At 40.4% G+C, this 17,647-nt stretch overlaps 1 protein-coding gene across 8 annotated transcripts; it reads left to right on the forward strand.

Annotated features, from left to right (window-relative positions):
* The first annotated feature begins 1,013 nt into the window (after window positions 1-1,013).
* Window positions 1,014-17,610, forward strand: Hil (peptidase hillarin). 8 transcript variants are annotated; one of them, XM_046636314.2, is made up of 12 exons: window positions 1,014-1,392; window positions 3,787-4,277; window positions 4,571-4,907; window positions 12,947-13,063; window positions 13,152-13,381; window positions 13,518-13,761; window positions 14,228-14,454; window positions 14,619-14,840; window positions 14,961-15,110; window positions 15,470-15,659; window positions 15,841-16,098; window positions 16,198-17,610. In XM_046636314.2, exons 2-12 carry the CDS (start codon window positions 3,934-3,936, stop codon window positions 16,501-16,503), a joined length of 2,625 nt encoding a protein of 874 aa, XP_046492270.1. In that variant the 5' UTR covers window positions 1,014-1,392; window positions 3,787-3,933; the 3' UTR covers window positions 16,504-17,610. The 8 variants fall into 8 exon arrangements, with proteins under 8 accessions (XP_046492270.1, XP_046492277.1, XP_046492271.1 ...); XM_046636321.2 differs by having other exon boundaries at window positions 4,679-4,907; XM_046636315.2 differs by having other exon boundaries at window positions 3,802-4,277.
* The last annotated feature ends 37 nt before the right edge of the window (window positions 17,611-17,647 follow it).

The following is a 17,647-nucleotide window of genomic DNA, read 5'->3' on the forward strand; positions in this document are numbered from 1 at the left end:
AACACACTTTGCAGAGGAGAACGTAACTATAAGGATTCGGTCTTAACAGGATATCCGCAGCTGACCGTAAATAATCTGGACAGCCGCAGCAGCAGCAGCAGCAGAAGAAGAAGAAGAAGAGGAAGAAGAAGAAAAGGGAAGAAAAATGGATAAAACTGCATCAGAATTGGAATGAGAAAAGAAAAAATGAGCGAGAGAAGAAAAAGTAGAACACCCACGCGTGCTGGGAATTTAGGAGTTTCCGATGAACGGAGATACCGGTGTATGTATACAGAATACACAGACATACCTCTGTACACAGCTGGTACGAACGTGTCTGATTGTTAATAAGGAAATACTGGTTCTCACGTACAGGTGTGTACAGTATGTGTATATATCGGGCTTTCTTTGTCAATTGGGCCACTTTTTCCCTCGACCTTTCTGTCTCCGACTTTTAATTTTTTTTTTTCTCTCTCCATCTTTCTCTTTCTCGATTGAAACAAAAAAAAAAAAGCTATCCCTCGATTCCAAAGAGAACCAGCATATATCATTAACAATCCAAGAATTTATCCGCGATTGTCAGGTTGGGGAAGAGAAATTGCTCTTTATTTTTATTTTCAAACCGACAAGTGAATGGCGCGAAAAGTGGATTATATACAATTCTGTATAACGCGGTAGCCGCGCGGTCTCTCGTCGGACGGCCATTAAAAGCCGAGTGCAGCAACGAGGATCATCCGGGGTTCTACCTGTAGGTAGAGGAGGTACGATACCGACAACAAGGCAGGTAGATGCGTCGCGAGCGTTCGAGGTGTGTGTGCATGTTGGAAGGCGAACGCGCACGCCGCAGGTGTGCGGGATACTCATGGGCCATCATGGGCCTCATGGGCCTCAGGGTATACTATACGGTGACGAACGATTCCGCCCGCGGGCAGCGCGGAACAAACGAGAATCGCGCATGCGCACCGCGACCAAAATGGCCGACCGAGCTGCTCCCAGAGTGTTTCCGATCGGCAGCGTCGAACGAGGAGGAAACAGCAGGTGTTAGTACCAATCCGGTTCCCATCGCGTTGACACGCTTCGCGGAAGCTGGTGCGTTTATTATTTCAACTTGTGTGTTTTGCCTGCAGTGAAGTGCGTGCAATAATGCATTAATTATCGGTTGGAGGTAAATCGTACACTTGTTTTGTAATATCAATGTATAATATCGGTGGAGCGTGTTGACGTATAATGTTTGTTGCGTGAAGGAAAAAAACTAAGAAATAAAAACAAGCAGAAAAAAAATCTTAAAAGTAATAACAGTAGTGCGGCGCCGTCGTGTTTCATCTTATTGTTGTTAATTTTTTGTTTATTCTTCGTCTTCTTTCTTCTTTTTAACGTTGTTTGAACCAACGTTAGTTTACCCAGGTGCTGCAGGTATATCTCAATATCAATATACACGTTATACTCACGTGTGATATCTGAACAATATGTATGCGTATATAATCGTCAATTTTGTATGTAATCAGGAAGTATAATTTCGATTTGCATACAAACAAGAAGTTGATTCTTAAGAAATATTGAAATAAAATTAGGAATGATCTATGCGTCGATAGATTGATTCTGGATCGGGATCGAGATTGTTCAGCAGTGTTCTCAACTACGCGATGTTTAATGGTGAATAGAAATGTTATTTTTTGACGTAACGACACGTAAATGTAACTATTATTAACAGCTGCTACGAACCTTTTGCATCGTATTACCGCAGCGCTTGAGATTTCAACGCCTTGTTGCACGCACAATGCAATCTATAATATCGATGGAAAATTCGCACGAATTTACTCGTGAACATATTACACATGCAGGGTAAATTTACTTTATGATTGAAACAAAATTCTACCTACACATGCGGTAAGAGAAATTTTTTTTTTTTTTTTATTTTTCATCAGATTAGTAGGAAAATTTGGCAATTTAAAGTGCATATAAAGTCCCCCTGCACAATTTTTTACAATAATTGCAAATCTAGAATCTTACAAAATTATATCTTATTATTATGCTGTGCACGGTGTGTATTAGGTGTAATGATGATCAATTAACACTGCATAACAACGGTTTGAACAGTTGTTAAGTACCGTTCGCAATGTTATATATAGGTATATGTATATATATATTTGTATAACGTTATACCTAATTCTTGTATACAACTCTCGATCCGCCGCTCACGTCTGTGAAGCAGATCTTGCTCTACGGTAATAAAAATAAGTGAAAACCGAACGGACTGATTTCTCTATCTGAGAGAATATATATACCTACAATAAATACTCGTTGCTCGCGTGGTTTATTTATGAAAGTATTGCAGATGTATTTTCTATGAGACTCAGTGCTGTAAATGACAAAATTAAGTTGAAAAACATTTTGGGTTCAGTCTCGTCGATGGTCTTTGCATCTTAATCTATTTTCACAATCTTTTCGTCTCACCGTCTCTGAATCATGAACTTGACGATAATTTATACAGCAAGTATCCGTAGCTTTTCTTACATTATAATTAGACGATTTTTTTCTCGTCATAAATTAATCTCGGTCTGCGTCCATTCAGCTCCATATCCGTCGTTGTTACATCCATACAGTCACGGCATCAAACGTGCACGTACAGGTAACCCATGGATCCATAGCCTCTGCTTGTGAGTTATCTCAAGGTGAACCGCGTTCATTCCCGTATCACACATGTAGGTGGGTGAATACGTGCATACGTGCGCAAACACACACCCACACACACACCCTTAAATAGACGTACGTACAAAGTTACAGGCACACCGCCTTGAAAACGACGAACGCCGCGACGCTTCTCGCGATCCACTGACTCCAATCCTCGGTTATGTACGACACACGCTCGCACGCATATACGTGTATATTAATATGTAATTGCAGAAGGAAGTGTCGAGGATACGATTCACGCGATTGTATTCCGCGCATGTGCGTGATGTAGGTATGTGCCTACCTCCAGAGGATTCGAGAATTCGCGTGCATGCGGGATGACACGCTTTATCTTAAATAGCACTTGCGAGATGGTGATTTCAACGCGTGTAAATCCGACGACGACACCGCGGACTCGGCTCGCGGAGATATTCTATTATACATATTTTCGACGTATGCGTGAATTATTTTTCATTATTCGCGTAGCTTGTTACTTCGGAAAGCAATTTATAGGCACGCAAAGTACGTATGGTAATAATGATGAAAAGAAAATTGGATTAAGTGGTAACGGAAAATCATAAATACAATTTATCGCTACCGCGTGAAAGATTGTTATTTTAATTACACGGAGGACTCTGCACGTACTTGTATATAGATAATGCAAGATGATAGTTCAGGTTCTTTGGACTTCCGGTCTATATTATATTATACCCACCTTGAACGCTTACGACTATTGGCGTTAATTAAACGGATAGAAAATTGATTATCTTACCTAACTAACGCAATTTATTCATTCGTGTATTTACTTATTGCCACAAACGCGTAAAGAATTAAAATATCAGTTTTTATACCGACTGCGGTACTTTATGTTGTAACAAAACTGTTGGAAGTACCAAAAAAAAAGTACTAGAAAATCGACGATGCAAAAGAGACGAGAAAAGAAATTGCAAAATAAATATCAGAACTAAATTAAGGTTATAATTAACAATGTAAACGTTATAATAATACAGTTGTCGAAAAATAAATCTACATTTGTAACATTTTTTTTTTTCCACACATATACGTATAATAGTGCGGTGTGCGAGGACGTGTTTTTTTTCTTTTTGTTAATAATTTCTTGTGCTTTCTTTTACACAGACTGATTAATTACAGTTAGGTACACGTATAACCCAATAATCCGAAACTGGTCGGGAGTTGAAGAGAAACGGAATAAATATTGAAAAACCAAGGGAAAACATAAACTACTTCAGGGTGAAGTGATAAAACGTAACAAAAGCCTGCGTCATGTACCGTCCAAATTTTTACGAAAGCACGTGTCTGCGATGCGCTCAGACGGTTTACCAGGTGGACAGAGTCGGTCCGTTGAAGGATTTCACATTTTTTCACGCCGGTTGTTTCAAGTGCGCGGTATGCGGTACAAAATTGACGCTTAAAACGTACTACAACAACCAGCACACCATAAACGACAAGGAAGTTTACTGCAGCAGTCACGTCCCGAAACCTGGGCCAGGCACCCTCGACGGATCCAGCGTCGGCATAAGGAGCGCCCTTAACGTACCACGCAGCGGATACGTCAATGAACAAATACGCGCCGGCGGGCCTTCTCCTCGAGGCGTTTATCCCCCCGGGTAAGGTGCCAAACCAGTTTCGAACTAACCCTCCTGTTTTTCATCTCAAACGTTGATTTTCCCTTTCCGCGTGAGAATTGTGCCCAATTTTTTTTTTTTTTTTGGGCCTTATACGTCCGGGGCCCCATATGTTTTGGGCCTCGTACCTTTTGGGCCTTGCGTGACGATATTTTTATCCAAAGATATTAAAAAAAAAAAAAATAACAATCGGAGTTGGAAAACCGCGACTAATATTGATTCTCTCTGGGGGGGGTTTTTTTTCCTTTTTTTTTTTTTGTGCCTCTTTGTCACAGGTACGACCACGTGGTAGATTCGCCGTCGAATCATCATTTGCACAACCATCATTATAACCAGGGTAGACATTTGAACGGTCACGGTTCACCGACGCCGATAAATTCCAGCTCGCACAGATCCGCGGTAGACTCGCATTACCACAATAATTCTGGAATCAGCGGTGCTGGGACTGGTGGCAATCACTCGCCCTATAATCACAATAACAATTACGGCGGTGACGGCTATCAGTATGGAAGGTTTGACGCGAGCGCGTTACACATCGCCCACGCCCTCAAACAGACCGAACTTCAAAAGGGGTACAGCAAGGCGAGGGAGAAACCGATCGACTACTATCTGGTGAGTTTTTCAATGCTTACAGATTTCCTTGAGCCTAAGAACAAATCGGTGTTTTTTTATTCTACTTATTTATTAACGCTTACCCGCCAGCGAGCAGGTAACCCAAGTAACGCAATTTCCGAGGGGTTGTCGTTCGGGTTGCTTGCTCGCGAGCGGTTAGGCGTTTCGTTTCAACGAAACCTCATCCGGTGTGATGTATATTTTCGTTGGACAACAACCGGTCGAAGGAACGATGGTAAATAGATAATGCATAGTGAAAATTACGCCGCAAGCTGTACGAACGACGTCTTATTTTCGAACGGAATTCAGCGATATTGAAATTCGAGCCTATGCGCGATAGATCGTAGATTTATAAAAGATTTAAATCACACAGGCGATCGCCGATGACGAGTCTGTAGGAGATTATATATTATATACATCCGATCCATCGGGTGAAAGTTTTTTTGGCATCAATTGGGCCGCAGCCGGCAGCGGTTCGTATAGCTGCGTGTAAAATTCTGGTCTCGTCTCGCTGAGCATTTTTCTACGTTCGTGTATCACAAGAATATACCGCGAGGGACTAAATATTAATCCAGCCGGTTTATTTATATCGCAGTGGAGAATTTGACATTTTCGACACCTAAATGATTATAATACCTCGCGGCCTTGTTAACGCTATATACGAAATGGAAATCACGCAGTCTCTCGACACCTTAGCGGATTCCAAGACTATGACTGAGGTTGTTTTTTTTTTTTTTTCTTTTTATGTCATTTTCATTTTTTTCCTCACATCGAGGTTGTTTTATTTGTTTTATATGTTTAGAGATTTTAACGCGGCGCGCCATTACCGTTATTATTATTATTGTTATTGTTATCGTTGTTGTTTCTATCACCGCGATAGTAAAATATCAAACGGTACGACCCTGTAATATTATACGCGGGTGTGCTATACCCAGGGTATAAAACACATATTAAAATAAAAGACCACATTAACGGTGTATATAGCTGTAAAAGGGTACCGCGGTTCGCTGCACTTCCGGTTATCCACATATGTAGCCCATGTACGTATATTAATCTATGTACATGCACAGACGGGGGTACGTACGTGTATCGCTTATAAGCGGAAAGCCCGTGAGAGCAGAGCGACTCTTCTTCTTCTTCCTCATCCTTATTTCCCAGCAACTAATTCCGACAGCTGCAACTATTATAACTGCCTACGTTACACCGTACGCGTTGGATATTATTTCGCTATCGTTTAATCGGTTGGATATACGAATTGCTTGTATCACCCGGTGCGGCGATTACGAAGATCGGAATATCAAAATCAGAAAAAGTATTGTAATTTGCATTCGAAGTGAGGGAACAGAATGAAAATAAAAAATCGGGTTTTAAGCAAATTTATTTTCAACCTTGTACGGAGATTGAGTTTGGATATGACAAAAAATATATGCCTTCACCGCAAATTGACGACGAATTTTTCGTTGCGTAATTCCCCGCGATTCGTCGCCAACTTCTCCGTACACGTATACATATACGATAAATGTACAGTGTATGGAGAAACAATTCGCGAATGAAGAGACGGCCGCATATGTAACATGTACAATGTTACACACATTTACAGCGTATATAACGGGTGGATTACGTAAGATCCCCTTCGGTTTTATGCAACGTTCAAAGGTGTGCAGTTGAGTGTTTTTCATAGATATTTAAAAACAAATCGACAATGTCTGCGATCGAGGAATTACTATGTAATAATGGCTACAAGTTAATCGACTGCGGTTAGAATCGGACGAACGAAAGTTAACGTTCTGTCCTAAATCCAGAAACCCAGTAAACTAAAAACTACGCGATACGTGCATACACACGTTTAATACAGTTGTCACATCACCACCTCTGCACGCATTATATATGCATATCGCATACCCATTAATTCAACGCTTACAAACAAAATGCCGAATGCGTATCGACTCGTCGACCCGCGTGTCGAATCGTTAATCGATGTACACACGCAAACGTGTCGTACGAATGTTGACTAATATTATTGTCAAATTTTTTTAATTCATTTTTTCCCACTTCATTCACCTTTCCATGATAGTTCGATTATTTTCTACTTCCACTTCGTTTTTTTCCCCCCTTTTTTTAACACGTTTTTAACCACAAATTTTCCACCGCACTATACTACAAATACACTCCACTATCTGCCTGTTGCAAATCCGGAACTCGAGTTACGTAATAATTCGGTAAACCGTGCGAATGAGACGTACATGTTACGTCTGTGTGTCTGCAAATTGTATTATATCTACAGTGGGTCGAAAAATTCAAGGTAGCAAATGGAACCTTGACCGACAGGTATCCGAACGTCCGCCTGCTATACCCACTGCGTTCTATTTTTCGTTGTATAATTGCAACGCGTTCGCATCGACTTTTCTACAATAAATATAATAACAACAACAACAGCAACAACAATAACAATAAGATAACAGCCGTGACAATTCGCCTTTATTATTTCCTCCAATTTGCGTTTCTTTTTTTCTCTCTCTTCAAAGTATTTTAATCCCGATTGATTAAGGTGTTTTTTTTTTTCAAATATACGTTCAGCGGGAATAATTTGCACGTTCGTATCGATAAATTGATCGTTGAATATTATACCACCTATGACGTCTGCGCAGAAAATTTCGTAACAATCTGCGTACGAAACTGTTTTGACAATATTGTCGTTGATATGAGTATTATTGTTATTATGTTAAGCCTGGGCCGGCAGCGGTACTTTTGCCCCGTTCTTTTATACAAACACACGATTCTATGACGGACCGAAACTCCCACGTCCTGCAGATTTACGGCAAATTCACAGAGGATATACATATATACATATAATGTGCATGTTACACACGTCGTTGGTGTATTTGCTTAATTGTATAAAAGCTATTAAATTAATTATCTCCACGAATCGCTCGTTAAAACATACGTTTCTATACGCAGTCTATACGCCAATTTTACATTACACGGTATATGGTACACCGTAGCATATCAATATGGATTCAGGGTATGCAGCATACAAGTATATTCATAACGGTATAATAATCGACGATGTGATAAATTATTTTCACTTTGATTTTAGAATTGAATTGGATAAGAAAATCAGAGAAATGGGGAAGATATAGGGAAGTAAAATAAATGAGAAAATTACGACACGATATCTTGGTAAATATATATTATTACGGACTGTCGCATAGCGATAGAGTTTAGAAGAGGTGTACTTATAGCTGCAGAGAATGCACGCGAGTGTTCCACTCCGGCAGACCGTAACGCGGCGAAACACCGCCACGATCTAATAATCCATTATTTTTACGGTTACATCTCTCTTTCGTTTCTTCCATTCTTTATTTTTCATCTCTATACCCGTATAATTTTATTCTTCGTCTTCTTCGCTAATTACGCATTTATCGGGATAGAAAAATTCAAATGTGATACGAATTTTTGAAATCCGTATTATACGTTATAACATCGAATAATTTAATACGACGACGCGATCGTACGTGTGTGATTCTCGAATTTACTCGAAATTTGCCATTATTTTATCTAGTTGCAACTTACCGGGCCTAAACGTGGAAACAAACCACCTCGGCGCCTGCGGACAGGCAAGCAGAGTTACAATTTGCCATTTCTGGAACGAAAATCTTACACCCGGTTGCCTATCCGCAGGCGCGGATACCTGATACCTGATACCTCCCAACCGGTAAAAGCTATCATTTATTTTCGATAGTTTCATCTCCGCTCTTGTTCCTTTTCTTTTTTCATTATTGGAAAAAACGAGAACCGAGACACGAGATCACCTTCATTTTTCCATGCGGAATTCGTCACTCTCATTACAAGACATGTATAGGTATTCTATTGATTTACTACTGGCTTAGTAATCGCGACTGTTGCATCTTCAATTCATTGCCTGCATTTTCGTAGTTTCGTTTTAGTAAATTTTTTACAACGATGTCGATAATTTAAGTAAGAATTTCAAACATAGACACGAAAAAAAAAAAAATTGAAATTGCTGAAAATTTGGCACGCAAGTAATCGTGTCTTGCCTTCAATGCGGAATGAGGAATTAAGGGTGAGGTGGAATATTGCAGTCGAAGCCAGTTGAAACGAGGATGATGAAAGAAAGTCTGAAAGTTTTATAGAAATCCTTGTGTGCTCTTACAACCTGTGCAGTTGTGTTACACACATATAAGTCCACATAGCGATTGCTTTTTTCTTGACCATTTTCCTTTTCTTTCATTTGTTTTTTTTTTTTTTGCACATATACAAGTTTGCTCAGCTCGTGTTCTCGCTTGTACGTACATGTGTACGTATACATCTTACATACACTTCATACGGCACGCCCCGCAACGCGGTTCGTTCAACCGGTTCACCTTCGTCATCTCGACGAGCCTTTTCCTTCTCTTTTTCTATTTCTATTTCTATTTCTCTTTCTTCCACGCCTCGATCTGTAAACTAGCAATTTTCTTTTTTTCTTCACTCTATTTTGTATTATTTTTCGACGTAGCGCGAATTGGAATATTGAAATAAAAATGGTACATTCAAATTTATTCCATCGGTCTTAGAAACGCGCGCGCGCGCGGTATTTTCGAATCTTCCGGATTTAACTACCTCGCGTCTCGTGCTTTGCACAGACATTTTCCCATACGTCAAACGCTCGGGTGTACAGGTATGCGTATCGCTTACACGTCCATGTGATACGTATATTTACACGTAACTGGGTCAACTTTCGTTGCACGCGGTCAAGCGGACGATGAAAAGAACCTGCGGGGCGCGCAAAAATTCGTCGTTGTACACACGAATGTATTTACGTACGTTACACACAGCTCGTTTCGGGTAAAAATCGGGCCAAATTTCAATACAATTATTGAATAAAAGGAATTCTTCACCTCAAATTACGACGATATAACAACAATATAATAATGACGCATCACGGATCCAGCTTTACACGCACTCTGCGGTACACCTGCCTCTGAGTACGGGTACAATTATCGGCATCACATATATATAATATATATATATATATATATATATACATATCTCTGATACATATATGTGCGGGAGTCGATCCCGTATATTTTTCGGATTACAGTTAGTTTCTTGCAAGAGTGTAAATTGGCTTTTGAACACATAGTTATAGGTATGTACGTACATACTCGGCAAACACGTCTACGTCATGCGTGCAATATGTAAATACCTGTACATTAATACCTTCCATTCATTAACTAAACTTAATCATTATTTTATTAGGTACGCGCGATAACGAGGAATATATTTATCGTGGAAAAAATGTTTTCATCCTTGAGAGTGACACTTTTTTACTTTGACGCGCTTTCCCAAATTCTCTGCACGCATTTTTGTTACCACGCGCCAGCTCACGCCGGTCAATTGTATAATCGTAATTGTAATTGCGATTGTTGAACTGTGAGCCGGAGATAAGGAGAGGCTATAGAGCCGCGAACAGACGTGTTGCGGAGGTAAAGGCGCCGAGTTGTACCAACCTGTCCGCGCTACGTGCGTGTACAAATTATACACACAGGTATATGAATACATAAATACACCGCAGGCACGTGTGCGTTATACTTGTGTAAATGGCCACTCATCGACAACCTGCATTCCAGCACACTTTCTACTCACTAACTCACGTCAACCTGAGCCCAGCCTCTTCGTTCCTCCTCCTTCTTCTCCTTCTCCTCTCTTACTACCCGTTATAACATATCCATACTGTACCTGATAAATCAGCCTTAAACATCAATGAAATCGTCGTCACGACCCTGGATGTGACTTTCGGTCAATATTCAAAACTCCCGCTCGGGGCCGAAATTTGCTACCGAGTTTCCTCGCTGGCTAAATTCCGCTATTCGCTCTCGGCTTTGGTCTGTGAGAAAAAAGCGCCGCGTAGCGGCAGCGCCGAGTTTTCGTAAGACAGTGTCTTACACGATGATACGGAAGACGATTTTTCATCGAGAATCGTCAAAGTAAGCGAAAACAGTTGTCATAAAAAGTAGGCTATCACACACGTGCAGGAAGAAAAAAATAAAAAGAAAGAGGAAAATACGAAATACTGCAGCTGGGACAGAATATCCTGGGCATCTGTTGCAGACTCGGCATCTTAATGTGTATAAAGCTGGCAACATCCCCACCTCAAACGGGACTTTTACGCCGGTATTATGCAAGGGCTCGAAGCACGTCGGCCACAGCCTTCGCGGTGTCTTCGATATCGGGGACATTCCGAGATACCTGCGGAGTCTCGAAGTACCACGTAATACACGTTGTACGGCCATACCTGCAGCCGTTGATGCAGACCCCGGGTCTTTGTATTTGGCTCGTCCGTTCGCATCGCGAACTAAAGTCAAATATTAGGATTGAGGAAAAGAAAAGGATGGAATCGGCTCTTCGTTTAACTGGAAAATTATTTTTGCAACTTCCGATATTAGTGGTGATGAAATTTTGATTCTACAATAGTCTTTTTTCATTTTAACTGAAAGAGAAAATTGGAGAAATAATAATAATGAGTATTGCAAAATTGCAACAATTTTACCGCGAAAGTATGCAGTCGATCTTGTCGAAGATATGAGAAATGTAGACACGAAAACACGACACGCTTCCGAATTCTGGTCTTCCGCATTTTAACAATTACACCTCCATCCTCAAGAACTTTTTTTTTCAGGCTTGTTAAAAAATTCATTGCACGTTTCTCGCTTTACTCTTAAAATTAACGATAATAAAATCCGAGTATAATTATACGTATGTATGCAACGTACATAAACGAGTCAGGCTTAGAGAAGCCGCAATAGCAGCAGCAGCAGCATTTGGAATCGGGACAAGAATCAGCAATAGCAGCGTGCCAGATTATGAAGAACGTAATTTACGAGCGTCCTTGCAGCATATATTGCAATAATTCACATCGTCTTATGCAGGTTGTACGCCTGTGTATAATGTATCATGTTAACAAGTGGAATGCGACAGTGTGCGTGTAGGGTGTAGGTAGAGGCATTGCGCCTTTGCATAATATTGCACCTACGTGAAAGAAATCATTGAGGAGAATTGCATGCATGGAGAAGATTTGAATGGAGACAACAAAATTTCGAATTTCGTGCTCTCCCCTTGAAGCTCGTTGCAGATTAATTAACATCTCGACAGCATGATTTGCAAACTTTATTCAAGAGAATGGCGAAAAACTGTGGACCAACGGGGAACAAATATTTTCCAGAAAGGGATAAAAAAAAAATCACTATTTATCAAGCGAAATTTGGCGAATCAAAATCTCGGCGCAAATCGTCCTTCGCGATTCTGATACACTTACACGTCTGCGTAGGCAGATAAGCGAGGCGTGTAGGTATAACGACCGGCAGCTTCCCACGTCGAGATATCTCGACTCGCGAGCACAAGTTCGCCTTTATATGGTTCGCCAGGCTTTTGCTTTTACAACGTCATCACTCGCTGGGATGTTCATACGTGTACGTATATACACAGGTAGACAGATGTTCGTGTAACGTCACGGACCTGAACTCGGTGGGGATCGGAACAGGCAATGTCGTCTCGTCATGCCCGTTTTTGGATGTCTTTTAATTAATATCACGCAATCAATGCACATCTACGACATACGCGACGATATTTATCGTTGCTTCCATCACGGCTGTTGCTAATGTTAAGATTTCCTATTTATCCGATTATTTATGTATGACACGGAGAAATTTTCTGAAAAATTAATAATCGCCTGCTGACGGGCAACCCAAATCACACCACTTCGAACTCCGCAATATACTTACACAAAAAAAAAAAAAAAATGAGATTGCCTAATCCTAGGCGTCATTATTTTCTTCAAAATAACGCGTATTGATGTATATTGCACATTTGTGGTCCGTTTTGGAAGTAAATGGTATTGAACAAGGAACAAATTCGTGAAGAAGTAATGAGACAAATCAATCGAACAACCCAAGTTCGAAAGATTTAAACACAAACCAAAAACAGAGATCTTATACGCATGATCGGCATGTTCTTACAATTTCTTTCATTATTCACAGGACCGAGATGAGCAGACTCGTCTTGAGATGAAGCATCGCAAGGAGGAGGATGATCTTTACCGTAAATTCGCCCACCATCGGGAAGAAGAGGATCGGCGCATCCGGGAAGAATTTCGAGTAAGATATATTCTACTTTTTAAAAGAAGAAATTGAAGAAACGACAGTTAAGTATTTATCAAAATTGTATTTTTCTGTATCGCCTTAGGATGAGTGGGAAAAGGAGTTGGAAAGACTTTCCGCAAGATGGGAACGCGACAGAAGTGGAGGCGGAGGCGGCGGCGGTGGCATCGGCGGAGGCGGAGGAGGCGGTGGAGGTGGAGGTAGGGGTCGGAACCACCTTTTTCAGCAGGAAAAAGAAGATCTTGAAAAGAATATGACCCTTAGGAGGGACAAGAAGAAGGAGAGCCTCACGCGCAAAATGTTGGAGCACGAAAGGTGCGTTTTTTGAATTAACGAATCCACCGGGGGATTCAATCGAGGGAAAAAATTGAGAAAAATTGACACGATCTGCAATTTCCCATTTCATATCGTTTCTCGTGTCTCCTTTAACCAAAAGTATTTCCCGTTTCAGGGCAGCAACGGCGGCTCTGGTTGAAAAACAAAGCTCCGAGATGCTCGAGCTGATAAACGAAGCACGGAGCGAATACATGCTCCAAGAGAGCCTCTACCTAGACGAGGGCGACGGTTATGCCCAGGAGGCACCGCCGCCCCCTTATCCGTCACGTGCACCGCCCCCGCAACCCCCGACCTTGGCCAAGTATCACATATACAATGATCCCCTCGAATTTGCGGACATGGACCAAATCGCGATATCGGTAAGATTACGCCCATCGAAATTATTCTAATTAACCTTCCGCTGGCAAGGTGGGTCTATAATATTTTTTCAACGTGATTGTTATTTGAAAAACCTGAATCAATTTACTAGTATTCCCTTGTATCTATAGAATATTTTTAAGTAGTTTATTTTGTCATCAACAACTTTAATTTTAAAAATATCGTAAATAAATAGTCGTTCTTTAGATTGATAGAAAGGCACTGTATCCTGAAAGACCCCCGCTGCCAGCTAAGGGTAAAAAAAAAAAAATAATCGTGCCACATCGGGAACTAGACGAAAATAGTACCGGGTAACCAATAGCCTCTAATTATCGGCTGATGCGACTAATCCCATTGGACAATTGGTCGAAATTCAGATAACAAACCGGGAAATGAAAAGAAAATTTTTATCTAGTTAAGAATGAATTTATAATTGAGAATTTCCTACGATTAATCGTTGTTCCGCAGGTCGCCCAGGAGGATCAGAAAACTTTTACAGACCTTGTCAGACAGCTGGTGAGCCGATGCGGTTCGGACATTGAAAAAGCGCGGACAATATTCAGGTGGATAACGGTGAAAAATTTGAACACGATGCAGTTCGACGAAAACCTGAGGGGTGACACGCCGATGGGTTTACTGAGGGGCATCAAACATGGAACTGAAAGCTATCACGTCTTGTTCAAACGATTGTGCAGGTAATAATTAGGAGCGGATATTAAGTTTTTGATTTTCGAATTGTTGATTCATTGAAAATGAAAAGCTCGCTCGCTAGTTTCTTAGAAGTAATTTCCTGAACAGAGAGAAGAATCAACTCGATTCAAAAAATCGTCGACGTTTAATTCTACTCCCTTAATGTCAGTTACGCCGGACTTCACTGCGTCGTGATAAAGGGATACAGCAAATCTGCCGGTTATCAACCGGGCGTTCGATTTGAGGATAACCGATTCAGAAACAGTTGGAACGCCGTTTACGTTGCGGGAGCCTGGAGATTCGTGCAGTGCAACTGGGGGGCCCGACACCTTGTCAATGCTAAGGAAGTTCCTCGCCCTGGACAGACCAAAGCTAAGAGCGACAGTCTCAGGTATTCATTTCGCTTTTGGATTGCTCTGTTCCCTTCGCGTCAAGCGGGAATAGAAGGAATTCAAAATAGAGAGCGGTACCTTCATTGACTGGTTTGAAAGTAACATTCGATAATTTTTAGGTACGAGTACGACGATCACTACTTCCTCACTGACCCGCGGGAATTCATTTACGAATTTTTCCCATTGCAAGAGGATTGGCAGCTTTTGAAGCAGCCAATTTCACTGAAAGATTTCGAGGAGCTGCCGTTCGTCAGATCGTTGTTCTTCAGGTGAAACAAACTATCATTACTACTGCAAAAAGATCTAGAAAAAGCTAGACAGCACATTCGCGCAGGACAGTTTTCTATACTCCACGCATGTGCATTCGCAAACTCACTCTACCGTTATAGACTATGTAATTCGAGCCATTGAGAATTGAGATTGAGGAAGACGACCGTAATTTCTTTTCAAATCTCACTTCTCATTCGCTCCACTTTGAACCCAACCCGACTCTAACCCTCCGATGGAAACCTAGTCAGAGAAACGGGTACATACTTTGTGTATGGAAAACACGTATGAAAATACGCGTAAAACATATTCGCGTCATGTAAAAAATTTTTATAATCATTTTTCACCCATCCTGGCTTAGGTACGGACTATACTTTCCTGACGCGGATACAAAGGCGGTGATGTACACAGATTCGACGGGAGCCGCAACAGTGAGAATAGCGATGCCCGCGCACATGCAGTCCTCCCTGATATTTCACTACAATTTGAAATTCTACGACAGTGACGGCGACGGATACGACGGCATATCGTTGAAGCGATTCGTGATGCAGGTAATCGATGCATTGTGCACAAGACTTAGCCTTGAAAAGTGCGTAAAATCTCATTTAAACTGTCAGACTTGTGACCGTTGACTTAAATATTCAACAAAAAAATAGTTTCAATGATTTAATTAGAGCCAACGATTACCAGTCTTTGACCAATTTGAAAAATTCCGTATATATCTGATTCAAGTCCGTGGTTGGTAACGTGGTGGCATTCCGGGTCCACGCACCGTGTTCCGGTGCCTTTTTATTGGACATATTCGCGAACGCAGTTACGCCCAAGGAGTACTTAACCGGAGAGCCGATGAAATTCAAGAGCGTTTGCAAGTTCAAAATCGCCTGCGAGGAGCTCCAAACCGTCATGGTGCCTCTGCCTGATTGTGCAAGCGGCGAATGGGGTCCGACAAAAGCGACGAGGCTCTTCGGCCTTGTGCCAATCACGCATCAGGTGAGAATAAACACTTGTTCGATTTGCACTCGATCTGTCGAAGATAAGCAAGGTTCTGACTCTCGACGTTTTCCTTCCATTTATTTTTTCCTCAATCAGGAAGCGCTCGTATTCGCGGGCCGGGAACTCGAAATACAATTCCGGATGTCGAGGGCGCTCACCGACTTTATGGCCACTCTGCATAAAAACGGTATCGAGGAAAAACGACTTTCTAAATACGTATCGCACTCGGTCGCTGACAACGACGTTGTAACATTCGTCATCAATTTCCCCGAGGAGGGACAGTATGGTCTCGATATTTACACGAGGGAACTCGCCTCCTCTCCATATCACGAACTCGGTGGAGAAAAACACCTTCTCACTCACTGCTGTAAATACCTTATCAATTCGAGCAAGAGAAACTGAACGCGCTGCTAGAGTGAAAATAAAAAAACAAATAGACGAAAAACATCACGACTTACAGGAAGAATCCGATTTCTCTGAAGATTGAAATAAGACTTATGATTATCATTTTTCATTCTTCATTTTCTTTCTCATTCATTTTTGACACGTATAAGCTATCAGATTTACTTATTACACATCTCTACTATTATCACGTAGATGCCGCGAAGACAAAAATATTTAATATATACACAAATAATTAGAGCACACGCAATACACGCAATATAAGAGTAGCTTTTTTATATATAAAATTCTAATAATATTTATATTTTTTACACAAATTACGTTTATAAATGAGTACGTATAATATCTATCAAGAAGATAGATATTCTTTTATAAATATTTTATACATCGATTATTATTAACTTTTACGCGTTAACACGTAATAATTATTTAAACATATTTATAATACACCTATATAAATATATACACATATATATATAATCACGTTGAAGGTGCTAGATTATAATACATATAGTATATAATGTACATAATAAAGATTTAATTTAATGCTCAGGATATAAAGTATATATAAATATATTATATGATTATGATAACACGTATGGTAGATGTTCGAATATATAATTATAATTATTATATCATTCCGCAGACCTGTTCCGAAAAGGCTTAATTCGAAGAAAAGACGATAATTACGATACACTCTAGAGAGATATTTTTATAATTAAATACGTGCAATTCAAAAGAGATGATAAAATGTTGATCCCGGTGCTAATTATCGAACAGCGGTGTATAATTAATTTGAATATTATAGCAGCTAAGATAAAGAACGACTAATCACATTCGTTAATAACAGCGAATATATAAAGAAATAAATTGATAAATATATCGTAGAGTAGAGTAGAACTTGACGAAAATAATAATTTACGTGTATTTTACGTAGATATTTGCAGACTCAGGTGAATAATGACACCATACTATACATCTGCTTTATTAGTTCTATATTTGATAGTAAAATGTAAATAACTCTGAAGCGTTGTACTCTGCCACGCACGTATGCATAATGCAATATAAAATTATAACTCTGCATATTTAATAAATTGATCAAATATATTTTCAAACGCCTCTTCATTACATTACACTTGCGCAT

This window comes from Neodiprion pinetum, chromosome 7, assembly GCF_021155775.2.
Source record: "Neodiprion pinetum isolate iyNeoPine1 chromosome 7, iyNeoPine1.2, whole genome shotgun sequence".
Taxonomy (NCBI): domain Eukaryota; kingdom Metazoa; phylum Arthropoda; class Insecta; order Hymenoptera; family Diprionidae; genus Neodiprion; species Neodiprion pinetum.

Excerpts from the sequence above, each read along its gene's own strand:
- Hil (XM_046636314.2), top strand. The coding sequence starts at position 3,934 with ATGTACCGTCCAAATTTTTACGAAAGCACGTGTCTGCGATGCGCTCAG. Across the intron at positions 14,841-14,960 it reads GCTAAGAGCGACAGTCTCAG|GTACGAGTACGACGATCACT; the intron begins GTATTCATTTCG and ends GATAATTTTTAG. Across the intron at positions 15,111-15,469 it reads GTCAGATCGTTGTTCTTCAG|GTACGGACTATACTTTCCTG; the intron begins GTGAAACAAACT and ends ATCCTGGCTTAG.